The sequence below is a fragment of the Lynx rufus genome, unplaced genomic scaffold (genome assembly GCF_022079265.1).
Source record: "Lynx rufus isolate CCGP_SWC_20201006 ecotype Redwood Valley unplaced genomic scaffold, mLynRuf1.p SCAF_5, whole genome shotgun sequence".
Taxonomy (NCBI): domain Eukaryota; kingdom Metazoa; phylum Chordata; class Mammalia; order Carnivora; family Felidae; genus Lynx; species Lynx rufus.
Window position 1 is genome coordinate 156,090,425 of NW_025814867.1, and position 14,637 is coordinate 156,105,061.

Genomic DNA, 14,637 nt, shown 5'->3' on the forward strand with positions numbered 1-14,637 from the left:
GTCTGTCTGTATCTACAAAACAACGTTACTGAGATTTTGACAGGAATGGCATTAAGCCCGTGTATCGTTTCGGGGCAAATCGGCATCTTTCCTGTGTTGGCTCTTCTGGTCCGCCAACCATGATATGTCTCTCCATTTATTTACTCTTCTGTGATTTTTTCATCAGCGTTTTGTAAGTTTGTCTTATAAGTCCTACACGTGTGTTTTTAGAATTACACCTGAGTATTTTTTTGAGCAATCATAAATGGTATTCTAGCTTTGACTTCAGTGTCCCGGCTAGTATTTAGAAATATAGTTGATTTTTGTGTGTCTGTCTCGTATCCTGCGACCTTGCGGAACTCACTTGTTAGTTCTAGGAGGTCCTTCTCATAGATTCCTTAGGATTTCCTACTTGTTAAGTTGTATCATCTGCAGATAGGAATAGTCCGTTCCTTCCTTCTTGATCTATATGCTTTTTATTTCCTTGTCTTGGCTTGCTGCATTGTCTAGAACATCCAGTGCTATCTTGAATACAGCTGGTGGGAGTGGATGTCCTGCCCTGTTCCCAGTCTTAGGGGGAAAGCATTCTGCCTTCCAATGTTTTGGGTTTTTTTTAAATTTTTTTTTAACATTTATTCATTTTTGAGAGACAGAGTGCGGGTGAGGGAGGGGCAGAGAGAGAGGGAGACACAGACTCTGAAGCAGGCTCCAGGCTCTGGCTCTGAGCTGTCAGCACAGAGCCTAATGTGGGCCTTGAACCCACGAACCATGAGATCATGACCTGAGCTGAAGTCGGACACTCAACCGACTGAGCCACTCAGGTGCCCCTGCCTTTCACTGTTAATTATAATTTTACTGGAAGGTTTTTTCTTGATGCTTTTCATCAAGTTGAGGAAGTTCCCCTCTATTCCTGTTTTTTTTTTTTTTTCCGGAGAGTTTTTTTTTTATTATGTTGAATTTTTTTAAATGCTTTCCCTGCATGAATTGATGTGATTATGTCATTTTTCTCCTTTCTTCTGTTAACATGGACGTAGATCATGTTACTTGATTTTTCGAATATTGAACAAGCCTCACATTCCTGGAATGAATACCCCTTGGTCTCAGCACATTAATTCTTTTCATATAGGTTCCTGAATTCTGTTTGCTGTATGTTGTGAGACGTTTGCGTGTCCATACTGATTGTGGTTTCTTTTTTGTTACAGTCTTTGCCAAGGTTTCGTATCAGAATAATACGACTTTACAAAATGAGATGAAGAGTATTCCCTCCTTTTCTGTTCTCCGGAAGTGATTATGTAGAATTGGTGTGAATTCTTCGTTATGTGTTTGATAGAATTCTCCAATGACAGTACTTGGACCTGGAGGTTTCTTTTCTGAGTTTTCGAGCTACAAATTCCACGTCCGCAACAGTTACCGGGCTGTTGGGATGGTGTGTTTCGTGTTGGCTTCTGTCTAGACGTCACATGTGTTTGTGCCCAGTTGTCGCCAGAGCCCCTCCCGCCGTCGGCGTCTGCAGGCCCTGTGGTGCCCCCCTCACCCCCCCCCCGTCCCCTTCCTGGTGCTGGTAACTTGTCACCTCTCTTTTTTCCTGTCTTAGCAGGTTTGTCAGTATATTGATCTTTTCAGGGAACCAGCTCTTTTTTTCATTGGTTGTTCTCTGTTGTTTTTCTATTTTCAGTTTCATCGATTTCTGCTTTGATCTTTATTATTCCCTTCTTTCTGCTTGCTTTGGTTTCATTTTGTCCCTCTTCTTCTAGGTCCTTCATGTGGGAGCTTGGATATTTGATTTGGATGAATTAATTTTTATTCTGACCAAGTTCATGTGGCAGATGCTGTGTGTCCCTACCAAAGCTCGGACACGCACTCGGATCGGTGCGGCAGCCTGCAGAGTAATCGTCTTTGGGTTTTAGCACCGATGCCATCTAATTGCTCAAATACCTGCGTGCCGGTGGTGTGCCAGATCCTGTGCCTTGACGCCCGGCACAGAGCCCCCTTCCCGGCCACCTGCCCCAGCCGTCACAGCCCATTTGTACCTGACTTGGGATGGCTGGGATCTTGATGTGGTCTTACGCTCTTCCTGTGCAACGGGCTGCAGGCCAGGCCCAGACCTAGCACTCTACGGACCTGAACACCCGGGGCGGGGGCGGGGGGAGGGGGGACGCCGATGTGCTCCGTGCTCTGGTGAGGGGACAGAGCTGGCCGCGGCCGCAGGTGACTCTCTGGCACCACGTGGAGCCTCCTGAGCCTGTGGCGTCATCTGTACGGGGACTCTGGTTCTTGGAAAGCTCTAGAGTGAGCCAACGGAGTGGGAAGGCTGTGCGATGACCTTAGGTCCTCCCGGCCTTCCTCGTCACGCCTCCAGGGCTTCGAGGTGAGTCTAATATGATGAGACAAAAGATGACCGTTTGGGAGCCAGGTCGAAGCTGGAATCTCGGTGCCGACGGTCATATTTAATAGCGGGTCAGTCTGGGGTCTCTTGGTTTGCAGATAAGGAAGGCGCGCCTTCCGGAAGGCTTGTCCTCTGCGTCTCTGTCTCGAGCACCTGGCCTTCACTGGTGGTGGCACCATGCCACTTGGCTTAAAGTTTTAAACGTGGCTTTTGTGTTTCCGCTCACTGCTCACCGTGTGTTTTTGACTCACAGCAGATTCAGAGTGCCATCTCAGGCACCCTCAGCCCCCAAGGAATCGTGGTGCCCGCATCCGCGCTGCAGCAGGGGAACGTCACCATGGCAACAGTGGCAGGTATGCCGACGGAGAAAAGGACACTCTTTCCTTGAGCTTTTGTGCAAAAGTCCTTTATATGAGAACGGAGAAGCCCGTCAGTGCAATTGCTGATTAACGCCGGTTCCTGAGACAGGGGTGGCAAGACTAGACCTCTTAGAATTGAAGGCCCGTCTCTTGTTTTCATTCTCAGTAACAGATATTTTATGCAAGTTGTGCGTCCCTACCAAAAACTTTGGGGAAGAAGGGTTTTATATGGGAGTTGAAAATATATAGCAAAAACTGAGTTGTAATTTGCAGATAACGTAGTTTTTAATTGTACTCTTGGCAGCATCTGGGAAACCTTAAGTCGTGCCCTTAATGTTTGACAAACAAACAAAACTCCCTCTTAGCCTTGGTGTTACTTGCACGGCAGAAATCATCGCGGGAAGGGGACAGAGTCTGCAGGTCCCTGGTGCGTCTCCCGCATCGCAGATACAAAGCCATCGTGAGGACGGAATCGGGGCGCGCAGGGCGGGGAGAAACCCTCACACGATAGTGCGAAGGGAAGCTTCCAAAGGAGGATGGAAGCACGTTCGAGCAACAGAATACTGTGATGAAAACGACTTAGCCCCCTTGGCCAAGTCCCTCAACATGTGCCGATTGTGGGGGAAATGGAGCAAAAGAAAGCGAATTGCAGCATCCACCCCGGCTGGCAGCGCCCTGGCGATGGGACGCCTCGCTGCCCCTTGCCCGGTGCCCTGCCCCCCGCCCCCTCCTGGGGCGCGACTCATCCGGGAGGGTCGTTTTAATAGTTTATAGTGACAAGTCCGCCAGCGGGGTACTGATCCTTCGACATGGCTTAAAAACCTCGTCAGACCAGAGATTTGTTTTCCTTTCATGATGTACGTTGAGTGTATTGAGGATGTGGTTTTCTATCACTGAGACTCAAGAGCGTTTTGATCTCTTCCTTCCTGAGGTGGCACGGTGTATCAGCCTGTCACGGTTGTCACTCCTCAAGGCCAGGTGGTGACGCAAGCCCTGTCGCCCGGCACCATCAGGATCCAGAACTCCCAGGTGCGTGTGCCATTCCTGGGGGAGGGCGAGCGGGGCGAGCGGGGCCGTGCGGGCACGGGAGAGCCAGGCGTGGGTGTTCCTCTGCCTGAAGACCGTGCCAGTCCCCAGTTCAGCTCAGTGTCAGCCCCGTTTCTTGTTTTCCTCCCTGTTTCCTTTGCCGTAAGAAAGTCGCAAAGTCCAGAAAGTCCGAAGGAGCGGCAGAGAGGTCCTCCATAACCCCTTCCCCGGAGCAACCCCGTTGTCCAGATTAGCATCGGGTGGTGTAGTTGTCTCTGGATCCGGAGACTTGAGGCAGTGTAGACGCACTCTTCCCGCCCCTGTGGAGGTTCACAGCGGACCCAGCAGGCAGGTCTTTCAGACCCTGCGGAGGCCTTCCTGCTGAGCACCTGATGGGCCAGAGCACCGCTTCAGGCTCGCCCTCGGGTGGCCGGAGGGGTGGCCGGGGTGCCTGCTTCACATCCGCCCACCCACCGGAGGGGAGAGCTGAGCCGGGGCTGCCCCTGCCCCGCTCCAAGGCGCCCAGTGAGGCACCACCCCCCACTTGGCGCCCCCCCCCCCCCCCCCCCCCCCCGCCTCCTGGGGAACACCAGCTTCGAGAGCACAGGAGGCCGCTTCAGGGGCAGAAGCAGCAGGTGAAAATGCTGTTACGCGCTGTGACCTTGCAGTCGACCTACGCCCTCCGTGCCTTTGTGGTAGGGGAGGCTGAACTTGGTGGGCTGCCCGCCCCCTTTAAGTTGTGGAGACACGCGCACACACACACACACACGTGTACACGTACAGTCTTGTTATTTACACGCAGCTCGGTTTAAGTCAGAAAGACCACGTTTCTGTTAGCAGCTCACTCTAAGAACGTAGATTCGTCGTTTCCTGGAAGCCTTACTGACAACTGGCAGCCCAGCCTTGGGGACGTTCGTGTTCCCCTTAATCAGGTAGCAGATGTGAGAGGGCCTGGGCGGCGGGGGCTGGCCCGGCCCATCCGGGACTTACCGCCTCTCACTTCACGGGCAGAGCTGAGCTGGGCTTGGGGGCCTTGTCATCTGGGCCCGCGAGGGGTAGAGGAGGAGCTAGACCCCAGCAGCATTGTCCCTGGGCTCCCCATCCAGCCCGCTGTCCCTGGAGCTCCCCATGTGCCACAGCCGTGAACGCGGGCGGCGCCTGGTCGGCAGAGCGCGTCCCAGTGCCAGCGTGAACCGCTCTTAGAGAAAGACACCTTAGAGTCCGCTGCCTCCCTTCTGGAGAAGAGGTTTATTTGTCCTGATGCTTAAGAAGGAAGTTGCTGCTTAACTGAATTTTCTTAGACACACAGAGGACTAGTTTAACTAGCAAATGTGTGTTTCAGCGCAACCCCTTCTCACACAGACTCTCACCTGTGACGCCCCCAGCCCCATGAGGCGGGCTGGCGAACGCAGCCCCCTTTCTTGCTGCCTGTGAGCTGTTTCTGCTCCGGTCCTCGTGGCCCTGTAGCCCACCGTGCGCCTGTCCCCTCCCCGTCACCCTCCTCCATGTATGGCTTCTAGGTCAGCAGGGCTGGGAGGCCAGAGACACGGGCTGCCCGGGTTTCTGACGGAAGAGTGACCAGATTGACCGAGGGCTTGGGTGCAGGTGCTTTGGATGAGGTGGTGCATACGATTTTCTTTTTGTAGCTATTTGGGCTGCTCTGGGCTCCTTTCTTCCTTTTTCCTTTTTTGGGGGGTGGGGCTGGTTCTTTCTGGGCTGCAGATAATCAGGGTGACAACTTACCGATGACGAGGTCTGTTCTTGTGTCGGAAACTGTCACGGTCCGTCTGGTCACTGTCACGGCTCACGTGGTTGCTCTGGCCAGTATGACCCCCAGGTGAATCTCAGCGGCAGTGCGGTGGCCGTCACGGCTGAGCCCTCGTAACGCTCGACCCCGTGCTGCCCCCTACGCCCCGTCCTGCCCAGTGTCTGGCTGGGTCTCGGGTGCACACACGGGGGATTTTAACACGGCCACACTCGCCCAGGAGAGAGTCCGCCACCATGGGCCACGTTCTGACTTAATGCCCGTCAGGAGGTGGGATTTGCCCTCTTCGTAGGGCGTCTCTATGGAAAGGTGTTTATGCTTCTAAAAGTGTTTTTTTTTTTTTAATTTTTTAACATTTATTTGTTTTTGAGAGACAGAGAGAGACAGAGTATGAACAGGGGAGGGGCAGGGAGAGAGGGAGACACAGAATCCGAAACGGGCTCCAGGCTCCGAGCTGTCAGCACAGAGCCCGACACGGGGCTCGACCCACGAACCGTGAGATCATGACCTGAGCTGAAGTCGGACGCTTAACCAACTGCGCCACCCAGGAGCCCCTAAAAACATTTTTTTGAGAAAAGAGAAGTAACCAGGGGATTTCATTGATCTCCTCTCCTTTCCTGGGAGAGTCTATTTGTACGAATCATTATTTGTATATTTTAGGGTTTTGCTGTTGGTTGGCCTGTGACAAGGTTTTTTGCCTCCATTCTACCCTTTAACTCACTTTGCTTTGATATAAATCAAGTTTATATCGAGCTGCGTGCCCAGCTCAGCGTCAAGGGTGCTGAGAGGCTTGGAGCAAACCGCCACCTTTCCCGCCCGCTGTTCCCGCCTCTCGTGTCAGGCACCTGCTTCCTGATCTTACAGTCGTTCCTTCTGCTGTCTTCCTCCCCGTTTCTAAACACTAAGTCACCCCTTACACACCTGCTTTGGCTCGCTGTCGTGGCAGGGGCCCCTGCTCGCTCTGGCTTTCCCCCATCTTCCCTGTGTGTTTGGCCTTGTGGCCACACCCCTGCTCGGTGTTAATGTTACCCTGACTCTGTAAATACGGGTCTGTGCCGAGCTGAGTGTGTAACTGTGATCACAGCACTTTTCTGGGTCACGTGTTTGCTTCTGCCCGAGTGAACCGCTGCCTTGCTGAGTCCCCTGGCCGAGTGCTCGTGGGGCCGTGGCCGACACCCTCGTGCTGATCCCCCTACGCCCTGCCTTCCAGAAGGCACATCGGAGCTGTGTGCCCCCAGAAGCTCTCCGTCTCCTGCTCGCAGGGGCTCGTCTCTCTCTGGGCCAGGCACAGGGCATGTTCTTGAACTTTCCTTTGACATCACCTTCAGGAGTCCCCTCTCTTGGAGCGTGTACCCTCTGCTTTCTTAGCTTTATTCCCCACTTTGAAAACATCCAGAGGAAATACGCTGGGAGGTACATTTTGTTGAGACTTTGCAAACCTGAGAATGACTTCATTTCGGTCTCGTGATGCAGTCTGTGTCCAAGTGCAGCTCCGGGATGCAGATGACCGTCACCGGGGCTGGAGGCCACGGCGTCTCTGTGCCCTCGTGGCCACATCGCCCGGGGAAGAGGCCAGCATCTTCTGTCTCCCGTCGGATGCTTCTCTCCTCCGTGCTGCTGCAGTGCAGTCCCACAACCTCGTGTCCTTGAGTCGGGGACGTGTGCTCGGAGTCTCCCGAGACGGCCCTGCCCCCTCCCCGGCACGCACAGTCTCTTTGTAGAGCCTTTGCTAACTGAGCGTCGGACCCTCCGAACAGAGTCTCTGGACTTCCGTGTGTTTGTGCTCCCATTGTCTCGTTCTCAGAGACTTACTTTTCTCTCCGCGCCCCCTCCCCCCACCGCCTTCCGCCCCGTCCTCGAAGTTCAAAGTGTTCAGCAGAGCAGGGATTTTCCAGACCCTCCTCGGCCTCTGTGCTTTGCGTTGAAGCTCCCGTTTTTGGCCCAAGGGTGGCTGCAGTTGTCTCTAGCTTCTGTGTTCTCGCTCTTCCCTCTGTGCCTCAACGTTCGTTGCCGCTGGTGTCTGCTTTTTGTGATGGAGACTTTCATTTATTTTTAAAATTATTATCAATATTATTTTATGTTTAATTTACGTCCAAGTTAGTTAGCATGTGGTGCAGCCGTGATTTCAGGAGGAGATTCCCTAATGGCCCCTCCCCATTTAGCCCGTCGCCCCTCCCACAGCCCCTGTGGCAGCCCTCTGTTTGTCCTCTGTATTTAAGAGTCTCTTCTGTTTTGTCCCCGTTCCTATTCTTACGTTATTCTGGCTTTCCTTCGGTTCGCCTGTTTTGTCTCTTAAAGTCCGCATACGGGTGAGGCCATACGATGTCTGTCTTTCTCTGCCCGACTAATTTCGTCAGCCCAGCCCTGTCCAGTTCCGTGAGATGGAGGATTTCAGATGTTTGGGGACAGTTGCCTGTCCTCGGAACCTGAGCCGCTAGGAAGCCACTGGGTGCGCGTCGGGCGCGGGCCGCGGCAAGCGGGCCTCTCCGTTGGCCGGCCTCGGAGCGTCTTCTTCACTCGGTGACTCCAGAGAAGGGCTCTCAGATTTCTCGCTCGGGGCACAGGCCTGGCGGCAGGGGCGGGGACGGGCTGGGGTCTCCCGTGTCGTGTGGAGGCTTTCCTTGCCCCTCACTCCCACCGTCCAGCTGCACTCAACACGTCCTCCATCTCCTGCGGGCCGGGGGACAGATGGGTCATCTGCGGAGAATGACGGGGAGGGTCCGGGGCTGTCTCTGCTTCTTGAGCAAACTTCCGGCCAGTTTCCTAGGCTTTTCACCCCCTCCTGTCCAGTCCCTGGCCTTGCTGGAGCCCCGCAGGGCCAGCGGCTGCTCTGTTCCGAGGCCCTCGGTCTGCTTCCTCACGCAGCCTCGCCGGCCCTCTCAGACCCCGTGGACGCCATCCGTGGGGTCCAGTCACACGGCCAGCCGTCACTTGGCCTGTTTCTGAGCCCACGGTTGCTTCAGCCCTGCACAAGAAAAGCGACACTGAGCCCATGTCAAGCTTCGTGAGGAACATTACACGTTAATTGAGACAAATAAGGCAGACGAGCTAAAGTTTGGCCCCTGGTGCCTGGGAACTCCTACTGGAGGTTCACTTCCCACTCTTCCCCGTGCACACGTAGGAGCACGGAGAGGGCGCGCGACACCACCCGCTTTCAGCCCCCGACAAGGAAACCCGTTTCCGAAAACTCTTATGGCCTGGATAATAATCTTTGGTTTTAAAATATTTTAGGTACAGTCAGTGTCTTAACGTCTCCTTTAAGTCATAAATTCTGTTTAGATGATATTGTTGAGGCTTTTAAAGAATGTATCCAAAATGATATAAATCCAGAGGGAGCACAGATAATACGGTGACCTCTCCAAAATAAAGTTCCAAATCCTTTCTTTTTTTTTCGAAAAATTTCAATGTTTATTTTTGAGAGAGAGAGAGCACGAGCAGAGCAGGAGCAGAGAGAGAGGGAGACATAGAATGCAAAGCAGGCTCCAGGCTCTGAACCGTCAGCACAGAGCCCGACGCGGGGCTTAAACTCATGAACGGTGAGATCATGATTTGAGCCAAAGTTGGACGCTTAACCGACTGGGCCACCCAGGCGCCCCGAGTTCCAAATCCTTTAAACTGTGTCTGTGGGGGCGCCTGGGTGCCCCAGTCAGTTAAGCATCTAACTTCGGCTCAGGTCATGGTAAATCAACTGTGTCTATGAATGCATCATATTGAAGTTGATGTTCGTTTTCTTGTGGAGTCCGTTTCATACATAAGTTCTCAATTCAAGTGTAATAGTAGAGAGGTCTCTGCTGTGTGTGTGTAAGGCCCTGGTGAGTGGTGATCGCTTTCGTCCCCTGCCCACGTCGTGAACACTGATGACACCGTCCCCACGGGCGTGCTGGGCATCAGGTGCGGCGCCTGGGACCTGCCGGGGCCTGAGGCCTGTCCTTACAGACATCAGATCTCTCTTTCGTTTGTGTGCAGGACATTCGTGTCAGCGGTGCCCTGCCCGTCCTTCCTTTTGAAAGGCAACGGACAGAGCGTGTTCCCTGCTCTCCGTGGGGGGTGGGGGCATCTGTCGTGGCTGTGGAGACGTCTGGGCCACCGGCGGTCCCTCGTCCCTTGCTCTGCGATGCTTCTGTCTGCTCCTGTGTGTGCCTTTGCCCCCTGCTCAGCCCACGGGCCCTCTCCAGCCCTCAAGCCTTCCTGCCCGTTCTTGGTGATTGCCTGACAGCTCTCTCGGCTGGGAGAGCGGTGTTTTATCACGTCCCTTGCCAGAGGACGCAAGGCGAAAACGGGCAGTGGATGAGAGGGCCGTGGGGTTGGCATGTCGACAGGGGAGTGACCCCGGGGACCTGTCGGTGCCCGCGTCACCTGCCTCGCCAGATGAGGGGCCACTGACAGCGAGACAGCCGTGCCCATGGCGACGATGCCCCGGGATCCTCCTCCCGCCCCGAATAGCCTGCACCCGCTCCAGTGCACGTGCCCCTGCTATCGACAAGCCATTTATCCGTAGATCTTTGGTTATCGTCTCCATCTGAAGTCCTGAGCCGCTTGGATGTGTCATAATTTTCTGTGCTTTCTAACATTTTCTTTTCAATTGTTTCAAAGCTCCAGTTACAGTTAAACCAAGATCTCAGCATCTTGCATCAAGATGACGGCTCAGCTAAGAACAAAAGGGGCGTTTTGCCGAAGCATGCCACCAACGTGATGAGATCTTGGCTCTTTCAGCACATAGGGGTAAGAACGCAAGTGACCGCACTGCTAGCCGCACCCGAGCTGCTTGCTTTCTGGTGCGCTTCCCGCGAAAGATGTGCTGGTCTGTGCGAGCAGGCCCGGCGTGAAGTATCGGTCTTTTGGCGATCGTCTAAACATCGGGGTGGAGTATGGGGCGGAAGGAGGGTTACCAAAACCCGAAGGCCACCCCCTCAAGTGACTTAAACAGGAGGGCACCCCTGGTGAAAAGGGAATACTTCCAGCTCACGTCAATCCCGTGCGTGCGTGAGAGCCAGCTCCCCGTGAGTGATGACGGGGTGAGATGGGGTGAGGTCAGTTAGGGAGGCGGGCAGGCAGAGGCTGGGTCGGGGCAAAGCCTGGGCAGACAGCGCGATGTCGCACGTATTGGACTTGAAAGGAAGAGGTGGGAAGGTCGAAGATCGCGATGTGGACGGAGTGGGGAGCACGTGACACAGAGTGGGGCCCACAGGCAGCACCAGCCCATCCACGTTGTGTGTGTGCGCCTGTTTCCTCCCCTGGGTCACGGCCACGTCGTCTCCGCAAGGTGTCCCCTCCCGGGAAGCACATACTTGCTGCTCCGTTCAGCGGGGGACACCCTCAGTCCGCGTGCCCCTGAACCTGCGGGAGGCGTGTGGCCCGGAGCAGCTTCCAGGAGTGACCGCCCAGCCTGCTGGCCGGGACCAGGAGTGACCAGGTTGGCTTTCGGGGGAGCGTGTGGCGAGACCGAGGTGGGAAAGTGGACACCACGTGCTGCGTTAAGCCACGTCCGGCGGAAGGAGGGGCCTTTGTGTAGTGAGGAGGGACAGGAGGTCGGGAGGTCCAGCAGGGAGCTGCCCGGAAGTCTCGGGAACCGGCTTCGCGGCCGGGTGCCTTCATCCCAGCTTGTTTTCTCTGGTGCACGCGCCCCCTGCCCCTGTGGCCCCGGCCTCCACGCGACCACACGGAGCGCCCGCGCCCCCGATCGCCGTGGCCGTGGGCTGGCTCTGCCCCTCTCCGTCACTGCCATGGGCGCCTGCTCGTGCCTTTGGCTGCCGCGGCCTCTTCCTCCCTGCCCCGCGCTCCCCGTCCGCATCCCAGTGCGCCGTGCTTGTCCGCGAGGTGCCTGTGGGACCCAGGGCTCCTCGCGCCCTTTCCCTGCATCCACTGTTTGGGAAGCCCGCTGCCTGGGCCCGCGGCCTGCGCTTGTTCCCGGGACCGGTCTCCGTCCTCACCCCGGCTGTGAGCCACGAGGCCAGCGTCCATCTCGGTCATCCCGCGTCTTCTGGGGTTTGGCCCTTGACGCGGCCGGGTGGCACCCCCTTTTCTCTGACTGGCGTCAGGCTCCCTACCCGGGAGGTGACGGTCCAAAGTAGCAGCCGGCTGGAGGCTTTGAACCGGCATGTGATGTCGCTGAGCAGTTGGGGCGGGGGGGGGGGGGGGGGCAGGACCCCTCTCCCTTTCTTGGAGGGAAGGCCCTGAGGGAGCCGGGCCCCCGCTTCCCTCCTGCTCTGCTGTCCTGGTCTCCGCTAGCCACCCCCGCCTGCAGGACACGGCAACACGTGCCAGAGAGGACGGTGCTGTCTCTGAGCGGCGTGGCCACACCTGGAAACGTGTCCCGAAAGGTTTCACGTCAAGAGGAGAGGTTTTATGGATGACGGGCACAGCGATGTTGGGTGTCCCGACGCCAAGACTGGGCGTGGGGTTTAGGACACACCCGTCTGCCGGACCGTTACACAGCTGGCCAACTCGGCAGCGAGGGCTGGGGCGCCAGGAAGGTTCGGGCAGGTGGCAGGGAGTGAGGGTGGGACGTACCCGCGTCTGAGCCCACTGTGATCTCACAGCCGATGCGTGGTCGTCACGCTACAGACAGGTGGTAGGATCGGCATTTTTCTTTTAAGTTTCCTTTAACGTCGTGATGATTTGTGAAGCAGTAAACCCTGTGACAAGGTCGAAGTAAAATGTTCCTTTATTTCCCCCCATGAAGCATTTTCTGTCTCTCTTGCCCTCGTGTCTCGGAAATCGCATCCTCTCCGGTGGTGGTCCCAATACGCTAGGATAGCGTTTTCTGCTGTATGATGGCTTTCTTTGTTTTTTGTTTTGTTTTTGGTGAAAGCACTTAGGTTTCCTGCCCCCTTTGATTTTATGAGCTTATATTTATTATTTTTTTAAGTTTATTTATTTTGAGAGAGAGAGAGAGAATGAGGGAAAGGCAGAGAGAGAGAGAGAGAGAGAGAGAGAATGAGGGAAAGGCAGAGAGAGAGAGAGAGAGTCAGTCCCAAGCAGGCTCTGCTCTTTTTTTTTTTTTTTTTTTTTTAATTTTTTTTTTCAACGTTTATTTATTTTTGAGACAGAGAGAGACAGAGCACGAACGGGGGAGGGGCAGAGAGAGAGGGAGACACAGAGTCGGAAACAGGCTCCAGGCTCTGAGCCATCAGCCCAGAGCCCGACGCGGGGCTCGAACTCCCGGACCGTGAGATCGTGACCTGGCTGAAGTCGGACGCTTAACCGACTACGCCACCCAGGCGCCCCAGGCTCTGCTCTTTCAGCTCAGAGCCCAACACGGGACTCGAACCCACGAACCCTGAGATCATGACCCGAGCCGAAATCAAGAGTCGGGCCTTTAACTCACCGAACCCCCCAGGCGCCCCGCAAGCACGGTATTTGCATTTGGGGGCCTCTACCTCTGGCCGTGTGCTGTGGGCAGACCGATGGAACCGCCGTCGTCTGAGGGAGCAGGCACGCTGTGGGGGTGAGCCTGGCGCCCCACCGGCGTGACTCCCGCCCACCGAGTGATACTCACGGGAACCTCTGCCCCCGTGTGCTCTCCGGGGCCCCGGGGCGTCCACAAGGGACGTGGGTGCGCGTAGCTCTGAGAGTAAACGTCTTCACGGTTTCTGCGTGCGGACGGTAATCAGTCTTGGAGAAACCGTTTATGCCGTAGGTGAGAATTACCTTCCTTTGGGACTTCTGTGACTTTTGATACGTACTTCTGGTTTAATGCTGTTTTTTTTTAAGTGAAAGGTACTAATCACAAGGGAAGGAGTGACGTAGCAGACACACAAATCCCCAGCGGTGGCTCGGTCTGCTGACCGCGCACGCTGACCTAGCGGGGCGGCTCCCGAAAAGCCGTCCGCGTGGCCCCTTGTCGGTGTCTCCTCACGATACCCGTGACAGAAACGTGTCACCCCGTGGGACGGGCCTGGAACAGCCTGCCCTGCCCCTTCCCCGCGCCCTCCCGTTTACCCAGCTGTCGGATGGGGAGTGCGTGTGCCCTCCTGCCTCAGTTTCCTCATCTGTAGAATGGGGATGACCGCCGTGTCTCAGAAGTGACCGAGGAAAGCGGTTCACTGTAGGACGTGCAGCCTGACATCCGTGCCGTCTGGCCGGGTCAGAGCTCAAGCCTCTGTCCACAGCGTGTGCTCCTAACGTACCCTCGGCGGGGCGGTCCCTAAATTACCGGCTGTATCACGTGGTTGGGACAGTGACCCCCGCGGTGGCAGCAGCTCCTGGCGGTGGTGGCACCACTTGTGCCGTCTGTGAGCCTCCGGCTGTCGCAGCCCGCCTTTGTCTGGGCCCCAACTGCCGCGTTGGCGCTGAGCGGCTCGGGGAGACGCTACATTCTGTGCGGGACGTTTCTAAAACAAGTTTGTGAGGCTGAAGGCGTTTTAGCAGAACACTATCGCTGCTCACCAGTCTTTTTGTTAATGTTTATTTATTTTCAGAGAGAGAGAGAGAGAGCATGCACGCAGGGGGAAGGGCAGAGAGGGAGAGACAGAGAATTGCACGCGGGCTCCACACCGTCAGCCTGACTCAGGGCTCAGGCTCACAAACCGTGAGATCACGACCTGAGCCAAAATCGGGAGTTGGATGCTGAACCCACTGACCCGCCCACCCAGGCGCCCCACTACTTAGCGGTTCTTACTAAGGACTGTTCACGCGTTTCTCGTCTACCCAGAGAAGCCGGAGTTCCTGTGTAAACACCGAGGTTCACGGTAACTTTTCTTCTTGTTTGTAGCATCCCTACCCGACAGAAGATGAGAAAAAACAGATCGCTGCTCAGACAAATTTGACACTACTCCAAGTTAACAACTGGTAAGATGCGCCTGCTCCCCGAGGTCGTGCCAGTCAGCGCGATAGAACCCTTGAAAGCACGGACGCTAATCAATAGCGGAATTTGGCTGAAGATTCCTGAGTTCTTTTAACCAGCAGCGCTGTCGTCAGGACTGGGATCGGTGGCGGGAGGCTTGAGAAGAGATCAGCACACGCTTTCAGCTTTCGGGGATCAGTGGCCCTCGCGGTGGACTCTCTGCCCACACGCTGTCTGTGCAGTTAGACTTGCGTGTCTCCGCCGTGTTTCTAGCCCCGAGCCCCCACGCTCAGTGCCGATGGCCTGTTTTCGTGGGTAACCTTCTCCGGGTGGTGAC

At 55.6% G+C, this 14,637-nt stretch overlaps 1 protein-coding gene across 4 annotated transcripts in view; it reads left to right on the forward strand.

The window, feature by feature from the left end:
- PKNOX1 (PBX/knotted 1 homeobox 1) overlaps positions 1 to 14,637 on the forward strand; it is a 38,888-nt gene that overhangs the window by 15,099 nt on the left and 9,152 nt on the right. For 3 of the 4 annotated variants that reach the window (XM_047099218.1, XM_047099220.1, XM_047099219.1), the window contains 4 exons: positions 2,619 to 2,718; positions 3,656 to 3,753; positions 10,109 to 10,237; positions 14,229 to 14,305. In XM_047099218.1, the coding sequence (XP_046955174.1) occupies positions 2,619 to 2,718; positions 3,656 to 3,753; positions 10,109 to 10,237; positions 14,229 to 14,305 (404 nt within the window). The remainder of the gene's footprint in view (positions 1 to 2,618; positions 2,719 to 3,655; positions 3,754 to 10,108; positions 10,238 to 14,228; positions 14,306 to 14,637) is intronic. The other variant, XM_047099221.1, reaches the window with a different exon arrangement.